General features: G+C 41.5%; 1 protein-coding gene across 1 annotated transcript in view; it reads right to left on the minus strand.

Annotated features, from left to right (window-relative positions):
- Snd1 (staphylococcal nuclease and tudor domain containing 1) overlaps nucleotides 1–17305 on the minus strand; it is a 399500-nt gene that overhangs the window by 368613 nt on the left and 13582 nt on the right. Inside the window, exon 2 of the mRNA XM_027391329.2 lies at nucleotides 2315–2464. Coding sequence (XP_027247130.1) covers nucleotides 2315–2464 — 150 coding nt within the window. The remainder of the gene's footprint in view (nucleotides 1–2314; nucleotides 2465–17305) is intronic.

A 17305-nucleotide genomic window follows, 5' to 3' on the forward strand; every position in this document is an offset into this window, starting at 1 on the left:
CCAGATTTTCATCCACAAAACAGGAAATTAAACAAACCTTTCTTAGAGGCTGCACTGCTTCTTCCTTTTGGGGAAAAGAGCTTGATGACCTCTAAGAAAAGGCAGCTCTTTACCTCTTAGGAGCAATCAAGTTGTTCTACCACACACAGCTGAAAGGAAAAGGTTGAACCAGTCATTTACCCATTTGATGCTCCTTCAGTGGCTGAAGAATGCCAAAAGAGGTTTAATCTTCAGTACTTGATGTAACAGACAAGTGATTACCAAACATTTATTAAGTACATTGTAATGCGCTAAGCACTTCATGTTTCCTTATTTAATCTTCATTGAGCAATCCAGAGGTAGAAATAGACACTACATTAGTCTCAACACTTGTGGTTACTGATGGAGGACCAATGAGAAAGAACTGATTTTAATGTATTTAGTCATTATCTCTAGAATCTAACCAACTATTGCTGATAGAACAATTATGGGTGATTTTTCTCCTTCTCCATTATCTATAAAGCTGTTTCACTATTGCCTCATTTAAAAAAATACTATTAAAGATGGAAAGAACTAAATGCTTTCCTTAAATAAAAGCTTATGAGCTCTTGCTTTTTCTTCTTCACTTCCCTGAAAGGGAAAAGCAGAGGGTAGCTTACCCTCTGTAGAGGGGAATCTACCCAAAATCACCAAGTTGGAGCCAAGAACAAATAATTAAGAGCCCAGAAATCCTGTTTCTGACCAGAGAAGTGCAGCTAAGCTAAAGGAGAGCCAAGCACCAACATTTCTAAATGTAGAAAATGAGAAGCCTAAACCACACCAAAGGAGACAGACAGCAGCTGCCTGGAGAGGCAGGGATGTAAACAGTCAAGCATCAGATGATGTGAGAAGCCACACAGCCAAGTGGTAGAGTTGAGGGTGAGGGAGGTAAAGAGATGATTAGAAAAAGCTCAGAAGTAGTTTCTGGGAGTGTAACACAATGACAAGCTACAAGTTGCCCAGACACTGATAAAAACTCCTCCTTAAATAAAACCTCATGTTTCGGGCCAAGGAGATAAAGGTGCTTGTCCCCAAGCCTGACTCTTGAATCCACATTGTAGGAAAGACCTGACTCTCATAAGTTGTCATTAACATATGCATAATACACACGCACGCACGCACGCACGCGCGCGCTTAAACCAATAGCAATAAAAACTCATGTTTAAGGCTGCATTGTGCAGTTTGTCTATCACACATGAAACCCTAAGTTCAATCACAGTGCCATATGAACCAGGCTTACTGGCACATTCCTATGATTCCAAAATTCAGGAGGTAGAGACAGGAGGACCAAAAATTCAAAGCTGTCCCCTCCTATATAAGTATGCAGTCATCTTGGGCTACATGAGATTAGGAGTAGGGAAGAGAAAACTAGATGTTGCTAGGTAGTTAGTAGAGTACCTGCCTGGCATGTGTGAGACCCTGCTTTCAAGTCCCAGAACTGCCAAAAACAAACAAACACACCACTTTTACATAAAACTTTACAGTTTCATAAATTCAGATAGCTTTGGGGATATAGGCAACTGTAACAAAAGGCTACGATTTGTAAGACTGTTACCCCGAGAGTGAGAAAGTGAGGCCTACAGGAAAGGACAGGGGACAGCTCTAAGACTGTGATTGCAACTAACCAATCGTGAGGTAAAACAGCCATCTGGGAAATAAGCCTCTGGCATGACTCTTGATTTGGTTAGCTGAGATGGGAAGGCTCTCCCACTGTGCAGATGCCCTTCCCTGGGCTAGGACCCTACGAAATATAAAGGAAGGAAGGCAGCTGGACACAAGCACTCGTCACATCTGCTTCCTGGTTATTCTGATGGGATCGATGCTTTCTGCTCCTGCTGTCTTGACTTCCCTGCTATGATGGACTATACCCTTGAATTCTGAGTTGAATAAACCCTTTCTCCTTTGAGTTACTCAAAGAAAAATGAAAAGAAGCCAGGTGGTGGTGGCACACACCTGTAATCCCAGCACTCAAGAAGCAGAGGAAGGAGGATCTCTGTGAGTTCGAAGCCAGCCTGGTTTACAAGGCAAGTTCCAGGACAGCCAAGGCTGCTACAAAGAGAAACCCTGTCTTGAAAATACAAAAACAAAACAAAAAAGAAAAGGAAAATAAATAGAAACTAACTCAGGCAGTGTATGCATAATGACAGATGTAAGCTACTGGGGATATATCTAGAGTTGTCCTGCCAGAAAAATACTTACCACGAACAGAAAAGAAAACATATCAAAATTTCATCAAAAGGGAGAGCAGACTGTAAACTAGACCCACAGTCTCAGAAAGGTCAGGTGAAGCACCCACCTCATCAGGTGTATCCTTTCCATCTGGCTGCGTGGCAGCTGCCCTCCGAGCAAGATTTCCAGCCCGAATGTTGCTGAGGTTGATCTGCCTCTCAGGGGGAGGACCACCACGAGGCTGCCCACGGACAATGATGGCACACCCAGAGAGGACCTAGACAGATTGAAAAAAGAGAGAGAATTTGTGGCCTGAAAATAATATCACCATAATGTAAGTTGTATGCAAATGAGCCCCCAACATTTAAAACAGTACTTACTTTGCACCCCATAGGCCCTCAAATATATCTACAGAATGATGAAATGGACAGAATTAGCTTGAATTTTATAAGGAAAATTACTACCAAGATCCTTTAGCCAGATTCAGAAATGATACTCAAAAATATAAGTAAGAATAAAACAAACAACAGAAAAGCCATAAAATAAACAGACCGGAATAAAAAGGCATATGAGACATAGAGGTTAATGACCTTTGTAATTTTATCCCAGCATGCACCAACACTGCTCTTTTCAATTATTAACAAGTGTCTCCATACTCTGCATTCTAGAACGAGGCAAACTATGAACACTTAAAGCAAAGGAGAGCTAAAGAAAGGAACCCCTACGTAATCAGGGCCAGGGGACACCAAAACACATGCAACATCAAACAAGATATACACAAGTACCTTCCTCCAAAAGCACACATCCTACACACTTACATTCTCAAGTGTGTCAGTTTCTCTCCACTCCTGGCTAAGAAGCCAGAACAAAAACTATTTGCAACTGTGGAAAGGACTCTGAAGTTCATTAGCGTTAACTTTTAAATACCTGAAGGGCCATAAAAGAAAAAATTTTGAGTGAGAAGAGAAAAAAGAGGCAAAAAGCAAAGAAAAACAAAAAAACGACACTGCCTCTGTTTTGGGAGGCTACTCAGGCAGACAGGTGGGCTCACTGAGTCTGAAGGGTTCTAAACTCCATGCTTCAAAACAAACAACAGTATAGAATTCTGGCTTCAGGGTTCTGTCAATGGAGAGTACTGCTCAAGACAAGATCCTTGTGACAGAAGCTCACCCTGAAGCAGTGTAAGGGGAAGACTCTTCCATACACCCCCTAGCAGACTTTCTCCCTCTCCTCAACTAATGCTTTAAATTGTGAAAAAAATTTGAGTCATCATAAATGTATGAGTCAGACAATAAGAGTAAAAAACTAAGTAGCCACTATCCAAGAGCTAGAACACTACCAGAAGTGTTGGTTGGTGGTATGAATGAAAATTCTCCACAGGCCCAGAGAGAGTGGCACTATTAGGAGATGTGGCCTTCTTTGAGCAGGTGTGGCCTTGTTGGAGGAAGTGTGTCACTTGGTTTGGCTTTGAGGTTTCAGAAGCTCAAGCCAGGCCCTGTGTCACTCTCTCTTCCTGCTGCCTGCTAATCTGGATGTAGAACTTTCAGCTACTTTTCCAGCACAGTCTATGGGGCCTCTGGCCGTGGAACCAGAGTTTAGCCCTAGTGCAGGAATGGACTTTAGAAGGATACTCTCTCAGCCTGGATACACTGGGGAGGGCCTAGGCCCTGCCCCAAAGGATGTGACAGATTTTGATGATCCCCCATGGGCAGCCTCACCCTCCCTGAGAAGTGGATGCAGGTGGGATTTGGGAGCTGGTGGTGGCATGGAGGCTGGGAGGGAGAGGGAATTGGGATTGGTATGTAAAAGATTTTTTTAATTTAAATAAAAACTAATTAAAAAGAAAAAAGAAAAGCTCAGAGCCAGGTGTGGTGGCACAAGTCTTTAATCCCAACACTCAGGAAGGCAGAGGCAGGCCAATATATGAGTTAAAGGAAAGCATGGTCCACAGAGTAAGTTCCAGAACAGACAAATGTAGGCAGTAAAGGAAACCATCAGAAAGAGAAAGCTGGTTAAAAATGTTTTTGGAACATTGGGGCCATGTTCTAGCCCCAGCAAACACCAAAACTTGGCAACTGTAGCCATGTGGTTCTGGCTTTAGAATCAGGGATACAAGAAAGGGATTATGGAATCTCCCTCCTCACAAAGCCACTGAGGCCCTGCTGAAGAGAGCTGCTAACAGGAAGTGGAACCAACCCAAGACAGAGAAAAGGGCGTTGCAGTCAACAAAGCTGAACAGAGTTGGAGATCTGAAGAGTGTTTTGACAACAGACATGGAAACGCAGTTTGGAATTCACCCTGCTGGCTTTTAGTTTTGCTTTGGTCAAGCATTTCCTCATTAGGCTCCATTTCATCCCTTTTGGAAAGATAATGTATATTCTGTGTCAATTTATGTTGAAATTCTGTGATCTGCTTTTTCATTTTGATTTTACAGGGGATTACAGTTAACAGATTGCATGATTCTTAGAAGGGACTTTCCTTTAGACTTTAAGACGGTGCTAATATTGTGAAAGACTACAGGTACTTTTGAAGCTGAATTAAATGCATTCCCCATTATGACATGACAAAAAGCCTATGGGGGCCAGGGAGTAGAATATGGTGGCTTTAATGGAAATTGCCCCCATAGGCCCATAGGGAGTGGCTCTACTAGAGGTGTGGCCTTGCTGGAGTAAGTGTATCACTGGGGTTGGACTTGGAGATTTCAGAAGCTCAAGTCAGGCCTAATGTTGCTCTCTCTTCCTGCTGCCTGAGGATCCAGATGTAGAATTCTAAGCTACTTCTACACCACCATGTCTGCTTGCCTGCATACCACCATGCTTCCTGCCATAATGCTAATGGACTAAACCTCTGAACCTGTAAGCCAGCCCCAATTAAATGATTTCCTTATGAGCTGCCGTGGTCATGGCATCTCTTCACAGTCCTAAAACAACTTCCATGTCCTCTCTACTCAGTCTTCTGATGCCTACCACCACACTGACCACCACGAGAGAATGGCTGCCTTGCTCTTTGTACACTTGTGTTCCACTCAAGTATCTTTAAGCAACAGAACTCCATTTTGTCTTCCTGAGCTCTGCTAGTTGAATCTCCTATACAATGACTTGTTTCATTTACTAATTCTTTTTAGTAAAATATATCCATGCTGGTATGAAATACAACCCATATTCATGACTATGGTATTGCATTATATGGATCACAACTGATCTATCCACTCCTCTACCATTTGGTGAGAATTCCATCAGTCAATATGAAGGTATTTTTTTGAACTAGCACTCCAGATGATGTCTCCAATGCCTTATGCACACAGACCTTGGCCTAAATCACCCCACCATAGCACACAAGCAAAAACTTGTCTTCCCAATCCAGTTTCAAGAAAATGCCCTTCATTTTTATGCTTTGCTTCTTTTTAGACTTTGCTTTCTATTCATCTGTGTCTTTGTGTCTGGTATGTGAATAGGTGCTTTTATGTGCTTTGGTACCCACTGAGGCCAGAAGGCATCAATGGATCCCCTAGAGCTGTTATACAGCTAGTTCTAAGCCACCAGGAATGAACTTGGGTCCTATGAAAGAGCAGTAAGCACTCTTAACCACTAAGCCATCTCTCCAGTCCTCATTGTATGGAAGTCAGGGGTCAACATCAGTATCTTCCTCCATCATGCTCCACTTTATTTTTTGAGGCAGGGTCTCTCACAGAACCTAGAGTTAAATGATCCAGCCTGATTCCCTAGACAACAAGTGGTAGGAATCCATCTGCCTGTCTCTACCTCCCCAGCTCTGAAATTAGAGGAGCATGGCACCATGTCTGACTTTCTTAGATGGGTTCTAGGGATCAAACTCAGGTCCTGTCCTCAAGCTTGTACAGCAAGTACTATACTGACAAAGCCTACCTCCCCAGCCCTCTCAATTCAACTTCAGATGCTCTGCGTATTCTTTAGGTATTCCAATTCAAGATGCACTCACCAATCCAACGTCCTAAAGGCTGACTCATCATTACAGTCACTATCTTCCTATTCCTCCAGCCAGGAAGGATTGACATGGGTACAGCTTTCTTCTGAAATGGTCTCCCCAGTATTTACTAATGGCATTGAAGGAGAGGCAGGAAAACACTGTGTCTGCAGGGCATTCTGAAAGAATGAAACCTATCTCTAATAAGAAAGACTAGTATCCTTCCTATTATAGGATCTCAAATCATTCAAAATATACTATAGCCTTATAGTTATCTACAACTCATTTTCCAAGCACTGGTAAACTGCCTTGTCAACAGTTCTTATTCAAGTTCTTCATCAATAAAAATATTCTAAAGGGTTTCCATTATTGAAGGTCTTCTACCCAATAGACTTCTATTTCATATGGCATCAAGCCAGTTTTCATAATAAACACTGGTGTTGGGTTTTTCAAAGTTAATTCATTGACTGATTGATTGACTTTTCATCAATACTTATTAAATACCAACAATGTATGGGACATTGTTCTAGGCAAGCTGCATATTTCAGGGGAATAAAAGATGAAAGTTTCTGCTCCTGGGGAGCTAATGCTCAAGTAGAGAGACAAATAGTAAACAACATATGCAAGGAAAACATATCATTTATCATATTTTTAATTTCAGAAATAAAGATTGTGAAGAAACTGTCATGGGTAATTGATCTGCCAAAGCTCCACTGACTGACTCATGTTACAAACTTTCATGAATACAGTAATTAATCCTTAATTGCTAATTTATAGGGCATAGAAAACAAGTCATATGGTTACCACTTTATCCAATTAGAATAAAAAGATGACATATTCCAGAAAAAAATAAAAACGACTACCTGCTCAGGACTACCTGCTACAGCAGGAGGAGTGTGAAACCAGCTGTCACAATGAGTCAGTTTGAATGAGGTTACAGATTTGACACTTCTCAGCTCTGCCTATAAAGGTTGCAGAGGGATATGGTGGGATTCAAAGGATCTGACTTCAAGGCACAAGTCCGACAGCCAGAGGGTGAACCAAGGCACAAAAAAAAAAAGGGGGGCGGGGGATTCAAACTGTTCAAACCCACTTACAGATTTACTGGGAGATTTACCTACAGTGAAACACTATATGGAGAGCCACTAAAATGTTGCCTAGCGACAGAACACAACATTAAATCTTCACCAGGCTCTGATAAGTGATTTGGTACACTTAACTCTTGAACATCCAGACCACTGCCATCACAAGACAGAAAACAAGATACAAAAATATACTCTCACCAGTGATATAAACATAACCAGTCATACAGAAAACTCTTAAGTATATCAATACTGGCTAATATTTTTCCCAATTCAAGATCAAAATCATCTTGACCCAAGAAAGGTATCTTACTGGCTCTGCATAGGAGACTGGTTTACTGGGGCATTTTTGTCTCTTGAGGTATAAAAAGCATGTGACAAGAGCACATTGTCAACAGAAGGGCCAATATAAAGGATTAAGGGCGACAACTGAAGATAGATATAAAAACAGGGCCACATCACATCCACACATTTACAATCAATAGGGCTTGAACCAAGGTGCCTAGATAACTCAATGCAGAAGAAAAGAACTCTCAACAAAGGTGCAGCCATGCGCAGAAGTATGAAGTTTGATCTCTTCCTCACACTAGAAACAAAAAAATTCAAAAAATATCACAGATATGAAAGCAAAAGTCAAGCCTACATAGAGGTAACCTATGCATACATGCATAACCTTCAATTAGATGATCACTTTTTAGATACAACACCAAAAAGAAAGAAACACAACTTAATCACAACTGGAAGCACCGTTTCAATAAACACTTAGCAAGAACATGAAAACAAGGCTGCTATGCCCTAAATCCAAAACTCAACATCACAAGAAATAGAAGGCAGGTAAGGAATGGGAGAGGAAGAACAGAGGGTACAATAGTTATGAAGCATATAGCTCAGAACTGTAATATCCATTAACATTCTAAGACGCTGAATAAACACACAAACAACTAGAGACAATAAGTTGGGAAAATTCCAGTCTATCAGGAAACAGCTTCCTGCCAACCAGAGCTGTTACCAACACAGGAAGAATCATCTCTTGAGAATCAGAAAGCCATTCAGGGGGGGCTGGAGAGATAGCTCGGCAGTTAAAAGCACTGGCTGCTCTTCCAGAGAACCCAGGTTCAATTCCCAGCACCCACATGGCAGCTCATGACTGTAACTCCATTTCCAGAGGATCTAACACCCTCACACAGCCATACATGCAGGCAAAACACCAGTGTACACAAAATAAAAATAGACATTCAGACAAAGCAGGCAATCCCAAAAGAACATGAGCTGTGTGATCCATGAGCTACCCCAGAATTCTTGCCAACTCAACCTGCTTCTCTCTCTCTGTCTTCCTGATCCCCCCAACCCCCGCTCATTTTTTCTGCTAGAACCAGGAGGCAAGCCTAAATTAAAGGCTCTACCATTCAAAAACAATGAAGCAGAAACCCAGGGCTTCATGGCACTGCTGTATCTCTGACTCAGGATATGCTCGCTCCCCAGGCAGCTCCACAAACAGGCTCTCAGGTTGTTAATCTCAGGACCAGAGGAGTCAGAAGAGGGTATTCAATCCTTTTCTTTTATAGCTGAAGACTGAAAGCAGACAGCTATAGTGACTTCACCCTAAAACTACACAGTATCACCACAGAGAAACAAGTGTTTGGGAGCTTCTCTGTATCCAGCAGAGTTGCTGTCAGAGACCAAAGCATTCAAAAAGTCAAGCCCCCATGAGTTGGCGACTTCAAATCAAAGCAACATCTATGAAACACACTACCACCACCACCACCATTCATAAAATAAAATTTGTAAAGGCCAGTATCAGATCCAGCCCTTTGACCTTGATCTATAATCAAGAGTAAAAATAACTCTATTCTTTTTAACCTTGCCCAATCTGCAGTATTAATGATATGTTACTAATTATGGACTGGCTATGATAATAATGCACAGGGTGCCTAAATCTATTATGTAGTTCGAGAAATGGCAAGGGGTCATAAATTGCTTTTCTCTATCATATTCTCTGTTTTCTAGAAGGAAAAAAAACAAAAACATGGCATAGTAATATGATGGCATCCCTGTATACTTTCCAATAAACCCTAAATATATGAAAACAATGCAATGAACCAATACTGGTGACTTACAAAAATAAGTATTGGCAAGCCCCTGTACAACTGACTCTTCCTTTGGTTTGATGCTATTGATGAGAACAGGGGAGGGTATATGGGAGGACTTGGAAGAAAGGGAAGGGAGAAATGCTATAATTGAAATATAATCTCAAAAATAAACAAGGAAAAGAAGTAAATGAGCTCCATATCCAAAGGATATCAGTACAGACAAGTCTCTTTCTCTCTGAACCTTCTACCAAATGATCAGGTTCCGGTACTCTGCATAAAGGTACAGAAAAGTACTATAATGGTTGAGACTCCCCAACCCTCTAACTAAGCATGAAGAAAACCGAAGTTCCTTAAGTGTTACAATCTAGAGGAAAAAAAAAAAAGTGACAACATAAAGACAATAGCATCAAACCAAAGTATGCAGTAAAGATTAAGAAAAGATATTACTTTCCTGAACAAGTTGGCAGTTATGCCTACAGGACCCACATACACTGAGATTTAATTCTGAAGAGCTGGAGAGAACATAAGTCTAGTGGTGCTCATAACTCTTACATTTAATATCCTGATAGGAAAAAAGAACTCCAACAAAGACTATCAGGAAGAATTAAAAGTCCTCTGGAGAAGAAACATGTTCATTTGAAGAGTAAAAATGAAGGTTTGTTGAGTTTTTTTTCTAAACAGTAAATAAAGCACAGAAGAGATGGTTTTTTTAAGTACTTTGTTTCAATTACACACACACAGCAAAGGCACAATTTGTAGGGGGAAAAATGAAAACCAGTTGAAGCCTTCCAAGAAATTTAAAAGGAATGTTGGAAAAATTTCAAAAAAAGGAAAGCCTAGAAGCAAAGCTTTCTTTCTACCAAAAGAAATGGAGATCCAGTTTTCTGCCAGGATTCTGCAGTTTTAAGAGTAACCATTTCCATTGCCAAACCACCAGTGCTACAAATGGGTCAGGAGGGAAAAAAACTTAACTGATGGCATAGCTCATACTCTGCATGGACCAGACTCTGGTTTCGATCCTCAGCACCAAGAAAGAACTGAGGAACCAATTATTGAGAGCAAGAAATGGGTCATGTATAGGGAACAGAGCAAACAAGAGACAAGCTAGGTTTTTCACTGGTGGAGAAGAAAGTTGTACATACAGAAAGGCTAGAAAAAGACACAGTTGGGATAAGCTAAACCACTGCTTCCAAACACATACCAATAAATGTAAAAGGAAAGCCATCCATGCACATATGCATCTCCTACTTCACCTACTAAGAGCGCATGACAACCTGATGTCTAGATCCTGCTTTATAAAAACTTCTGCTAAGAAGAGCAAAAACTCTTTGAGAAACTACTGACTCAAGACAAGGTCAGTCTCAGCCAGGAAAATGTGGCTGTGTCAGAAAGCTTAAAAGGACAATGGTGACACACTTTACCAAAATGAAGGGTACTGTCATGGGCCAAAACTGGGACAACGTGAAAATCAAAACAATAGGGGCTGAGAGAGATGTCTCAATTGCTGAGAGCACTCACTCTGGAGGACTCAGGATTCAATTCTCAGCACCCACAGGACCGCTCACGACTATCTGGAACTCCAGTTTCAGAGGCTCCAACACCCTCACAGATATACATGCAGGCAATACACCAATGCACATGAAATAAACTAATTCACTGAACAAATAAATCAACAACTGCAGAACACAGTTGCAGAGTGAAACTAATAAATGTAGGACCAATGGTTAAAATTAAGAAATTGTTATTTGGCTGGGCGGTGGTGGTGCACGCCTTTAATGCCAGCACTCAGGAGGCAGAGGCAGGCGGATCTCTGTGAGTTCAGCCTGGTCTACAAGAGCTAGTTCCAGGACAGCCTCCAAAGCCACAGAGAAACCCTGTCTAGAAAAACCCAAAGGAAAAAAAAAATTGTTATTTGGAAACAATAACAGTAATAACAGACTCAAGCAAGAGACATAAAAGTGGAGCTATTGCCATTGCTCTTGCTTGACCTAACAGATGGTAAACCCAACTGCTGAAGATACATATACTGTGGTTGTAGGAGACAGAGAAATCAAGCTGGAACTGACCTAAGAACTTCCTCCCTGATGGCTAGCTTTCATAATGCCAACAGGTGCTATGCAGCCTACTAAGAGAGAAAAGATGTCAATGATATTTACCCAGTAGTGACCCATAGCAAGACATAACCAATGGTATTAATAATGGCATGAAGGCCATTAATTAAATTTTATTAAATCTGAGGCTAGCCCCATAGGAGGGATTTTTTAACAGTCAAATTTCCATGGCTCTAGAGATCACAGGTTCTATGAAGAAACCTATTCCTGTCATTTTACTAAACATACATGCTGTCAAACTACCTTTCAAACATTTACATTTCTATATATAGAATGGTGCTGTTCTCAACCTTGGCTAAGGTAACTTCTTTCTTTCTCTCTTCCTTTCTTCCTTTCTTTCTTTCTTCCTGCAGTTAATGGAGAGAATCACAACTAGTCAAAGTACTGAGAATAAGCTGCTAGAGGGTGCTCAACTCTAAATGGGACATCTAAATATCAACCCTACAAGGTTCAGGGACATCATGAGAAGGGGGTGAAAAAACTGTAAGAGCCAGGGAACAGACGAGGAGTGATGTCAATGCTGTAGCTCCTATGAAGCAACTGCAGCTAGGTCATCTGTCTAAGACCTGTACAAGAACAAGTCAACAAGATCCGTCAACATTTTAGTCAGCAACTCTAATCAGACCCCAGGAGGGTAACAAATTTAAAAAAAGAAGAAGAAGAAGAAGGTGGGAGGATTTGGTGGAGGCTGTCTTGGGGGAGGGAATGAGAGAGTTTAGGGTAGATATAATCAAGATACATTGTATGCATGTGAAATAATCAAAGAATAAAGAAAAGATATTCTTAAAATGAACAAAATTGAAAAAGTAAAGTGCTAACCACACATATCCCAACAGCAGTGGCTGTGGTGGAATCTCAGTGGTAAACACACTCCCTTAGACCTGACCTCACAGGTGGTGTACCTGCTCACCTCCATACCCGATGCTCTTGCTCTCACTCTCTAGGCACACACATCTTCTAGACATGGAGTACACACTACAATGCTGTTCCATGTCCCATCTCTTTAACTAGGATCCACTCATTGCTTCATGTTCTTCCAGATGAAATAAAGATGCTTTCAAGTCAGAGAATTCAAACCTTCCCTCACAGTACTGTTCAATATGGCCCCAAGGAAGACCTGGTTCGAAGAAGATCCCATTTTCTTCCCAAGCCAGCCATCTATTGGGTGTTCTTTTAAATACATAACATCTAAAACACTGAGGATATATACTTTAAAAGTCAAACCTCACTATTAATATCACAAGAGTTTTAAGAAAAACTCAAATTTAGAACGACAATAATTAAGAATTTTTTGTTAAAAAAAAAATCAAAAATACTCTTCAGATTTTTAGTTTAAGTGAAAACCTGAAATCTTGGCACAATCTTTAATCCCTGAAGTTGGCCTTCTGTATTATCAGGAAGAAATCAGATTAGCAAGAACAAGGCCTGTGGTGGTTTTAATAACGAATGTCATCTAGTCTCAGGCATTTGAATGCCTGACTCCCAGTCGGCAGGCACTTTTTGGGTATGTTTAGGAGGTGTATCCTTATGGGATTAAGTGTGCACTGTGAGAGTTTAGAGAAGACAGACGCTTCCAGTTCTCCATTCCTGTTTCCGGCTTGCTACTCCTGCTGCCATGTCTGTGGCTTCCTAGCCACAATGGACTCTTGTCCCTCTAGAACTGTAAGTCTAAATAAACTCTGGTATTAATTTCACTGACCATGATATTGTATCACAGCGATAAAAAGTATACAAGGCCTGAGCCAGATGCAATCGTGACACCTGGAAACCTTGCTTGGCGGACTAGGGCAGATGAGCTCTAATCTAAACATTTGGTTTCCTATTCCTGTCCCTGTCCTTTAGGTGTCATCTGCAGTGTGTGCTGTCTAAAGCACAGAGCTACGGCAGCTGAGTATTTTCAAGTGAAGAGCCAGCAGAGACTCCATAACAAAACCAGGCAGACTGCAAGCATTTACAACTTGGTTATATGACTTCCACCACCATGGCCATGGAAAGAAGGGAAGGAAAAATAAATAACTGCTGAACCCCATCACCTTTGAAGAGATGCCAGAGAACAAATGAGCAAGGTGGTGATGCGCAGAAAGTCTCTGCAGATTACAGACCAGCAGCATTCCAAAGCTAATCAGAAATGCAGACTTCATGCTGCACCAGACCTAATGAATTGGAATCTGCATTTTAGCAGCACCCTCAGGTGACTGGCATAAATAATGAAGTTTGAAGCATGCTGTCCATTAATTCCCATCCTAACTCTCTGACTTGGTAATTCTCCAGCAAACAGAGCTTAAACTGTGTTTTTTTAGAGATGCCTTCCCAATGCACAACAGTCTGAAGCTCTGCACTCTTCACCCAAGAACTTAATATGGAATCAGTTTGTAACTGCTTAGCGTTAGTCTTCCTCTGTGCTTCGAGTCCTATGGGTGCCAAGGACCATTCTACCATTCACCCTGGTAGATCCAGGGTACAGAACATGACCAAAGACTAAGCTTTTTTGTTGTTAATATTACAATCAGTACTGGATTCTAGAAAGTGAAAACAAAAACCATTAACACACACTTACCCTTAAACAATTCATAGGTTTACAGGTTTTTGCAGAAACTAACAAGAACCAAATCCTAAGAAGACAGTAACACTCCTCTATCAAAGGACAACATGCAGCACAATGTTCTCCAAGGCCCCACTACCTCCTCATGACTGGCAGTCAGCCTATCTAGTTGTCCTCTTCCTCGCCCAGCCCTCTCCCTCTGCCTCTAACAACTCCAACTTCCCTCAGCATCACTTCTTTCTCCCCTAGGAAGGTCACGTTATTTTTGCTTCCTTCAGTGCTCTTATCAGATGTCGAATTTCCCTTGTTACCTCCTTCAAGAATGTCTTGCCTAACTCATTTCTAACCACTCAATTGATTTATTTCCTGTAAGCTGTCAAGTCTACTCTATTTTCAACAGAAACCACTCAAATCTATATCCCTGACCACTTTGGAGAATCTCCTAATTAACTGTTCAATATTCAATTGTCTTCCCACTTTCTTCAGTCACTTCCCATATCCCCAGAAGGGATAGTTGGTGTCTAAGCAAATGCTATCATCTCTTCTCTAATTATATTCCCCATGATTTTTGTATTTGTTCTTGATTAGTAGACAAGAGTCTCTCAGATTTACAACCCAAAGCCTGTATCCCAACACCGTGGTAATAAACGTGTATCTAAATGCCTAAGCTGACAGCAACAAAGAGTAATAGTGTTTACTTTTCTTTTCTTAACTGAGAAATGTTAAGTGAATAAGCACAGAACACGATGGATAGGGGATACGTAGAGGAAAAAGAATAAGCACTCACAGGCCACCATCAATCAAGCTGGATCAGTCTTCCATAAACTCAAATTTCAATCCCACCTTTCCACACCTGGATTGAAGTTGCAGAAGTTAGCCTATTTTATAATGGAATACAATGCAGACTCCTAGTTTTTTGTTATTGCTGTTTTGTTTTTTGATTTATTCTTTTATGTATAACCGAGTGTTTTGCCTGCATGTATGTCTGTGTACCATATACATGCTTGGTGCCTTTGGAGAACAGAAGATGACAGATCCATTAGAACAAAAGTTACAGACACTTGTTAGCCATGTGCATGTGCTTGTAATCGAATGCACTGGAAGAACAACCAGTTTACTTAGAATGGGACCTTATCATTTGCCTCAGGATTAGCCAGACACCATGAAAGACAAAATGAATAAAGATTACAACTTTCAACCACACACACACAGAGAATGGCTGGAAACAGCTCAGTTGGTAAGCCCTGGGTTTGAGTAGTAAGTGTGGTTATACACACCTGTAATCCCAGCACTTGAGCTCAAGGTTATCCTTGGCTAGCCTGGGCTACATGAGCCTCTACCCTAAAAATTTAGTAGATTTTGTTTACTGTGCAAGCATGAGAACCAAAGTTCAGATCCTAACACCAAGGTAAAAAAAAAAAATGTTGGGTGCTGGAGAGATGGTTCAATGGTTAAGAGCACTGGCTGCTCTTCCAGAGGTCCTGAGTTCAATTCCCAGCAACCACATGGTGACTCACAACCATCTATAATGAGATCTGGTGCCCTCTTCTGGACTGCAAGCAGACATGCAGGCATGTACACACAAGAAATGTTAACAAAATAAAGAATAAAATTTAAAAAGCCAGATATAGAGGACTGGAGTGGTTAGGAGCACTGGCTGCTCTTCCATTAGACCTGGGTTAAATTCCCAGCATCCACATGGCAGCTCCCCTACATCTGTAATTCCAGTCCCAAGTAATCAGATGCTCTTTTACCTGAGCGCACCAGGCAAGTATATGATGAACAAACATGCATGCAGGCAAAACATCCATACACATAAAATAGTTAAAAAGTAAAAAACAAAAAGCCAGAAATAGCACCTCCACAAACCCAGATTCCAGGGCTCTCTAGTTAGCCATTCCAGCTGAAAAACAATCTCCAAGTTCAGTGAGAGATTCTGTCTCAAAACATAAGATGGCAAATGATAGAGGAAGATTCTAGATAGGGACATCAGGCACCCACATATGCACATAGAGGGGGGGGCAAAATTTGAGACAAGGTCTTGCTATGCTCCCCAAGCTGGTCGCCAAGTCCTGGGCTTAAGTAATCCTCCAACCTCAGCCTTCTTAGTAGCCGAGACTTGTACAAGCTTGTACCAGAACATCCATCTGCTTCAGAAGCCCTGGCTAAGGTCTGCTGAGCTTCCAGAGAGGTGCTGAGAGGGGCGTGTCCTGAGACAGCATGAAGCTCCATACATCCCCACCTGCTCACACAGCCTTCGCCATCTCCTCACCTGGGTGTGCATCTGTGTGCACTGTAGAAGCTTCTTTAATAAGCAAGCCAATGCTTCTCTCGACTCTGAAATGTCTTAGCAAATTACTAAAAGGGAGGAGGACACTGGTTTGTAGCTAGTTGGGAGACATGACTGCTATCTGAAGAGTCTCTCTTGGGAAAATGGGTTTTATGGGACCTGACATTACCTCCAGGTAAATAATGCCAGAAATGAATAAGAGATCCACTTGGCGTGGGGGAGGGGAGACCACCCACACATCTGTCACAACAAGATTCTGTGTTGAGTCTACAGCAGCTAGGAGAGTGTTTAGGGGCCATTTTCTCTTTCCAGAATACTTTCTGGAACACAGCTTCAGCCTACATTGTGCATCCTGAATAAGGTTTTTCCCCACATATATTCTGCATATATGTCCAAGGAGTTTTGGAACCGGGCACACATATGTAGCAAAAGTTGAAGATTTACCTTTTGTCAGATTATGTACTATCACTGCACAAGCAGAAAGCACTTCTCCAAAGACCATGGTCACCTTTGCAAATGCACAAAAAGTACTCTTGTTGGGCAGAGAAACTTTGAGTAAATAATGCTGAGAAGGGTAGAAAAATCTGGAATGTCACTCCAGAACTCCTCAGCTGAGTCCCTGTGTCCAGCCTACTTTCTTTAACTGACCCACCTTCCCCCAATTTCAGGGCCCAGACCCAGAGAGAAGTACAGTAGCAAATCCTAATCCAGGGTGAGGGGGAAAGCTACTATGTTATTAGTCATGCCAGGCACCCCTTAAAGTCCCAGTCACAGCACCGATCTCATCCTGTCCCTAAGCAACTGTACTGTACACAACACCCAACCATCATCAAATGATAGGAAGAAAACCGAGGACGTTTGTACCAAACACCACAGCCAAATAACGCAGATGAGAGATACTAGAATATGGTAAAGAAATGGACGTCCATGCATTTACTGTTCTTGTTTGTTTCTGTAAAGTTACATGCAATAAAGGACACTAGATTACCGCACATATTATTCAGTGAACCGTCTCTGGAGAACAGTAAATGCTTACTTCTGCTTTATGTGCTGGGTTAACA

Source organism: Cricetulus griseus, assembly GCF_003668045.3.
Source record: "Cricetulus griseus strain 17A/GY chromosome 1 unlocalized genomic scaffold, alternate assembly CriGri-PICRH-1.0 chr1_0, whole genome shotgun sequence".
Taxonomy (NCBI): domain Eukaryota; kingdom Metazoa; phylum Chordata; class Mammalia; order Rodentia; family Cricetidae; genus Cricetulus; species Cricetulus griseus.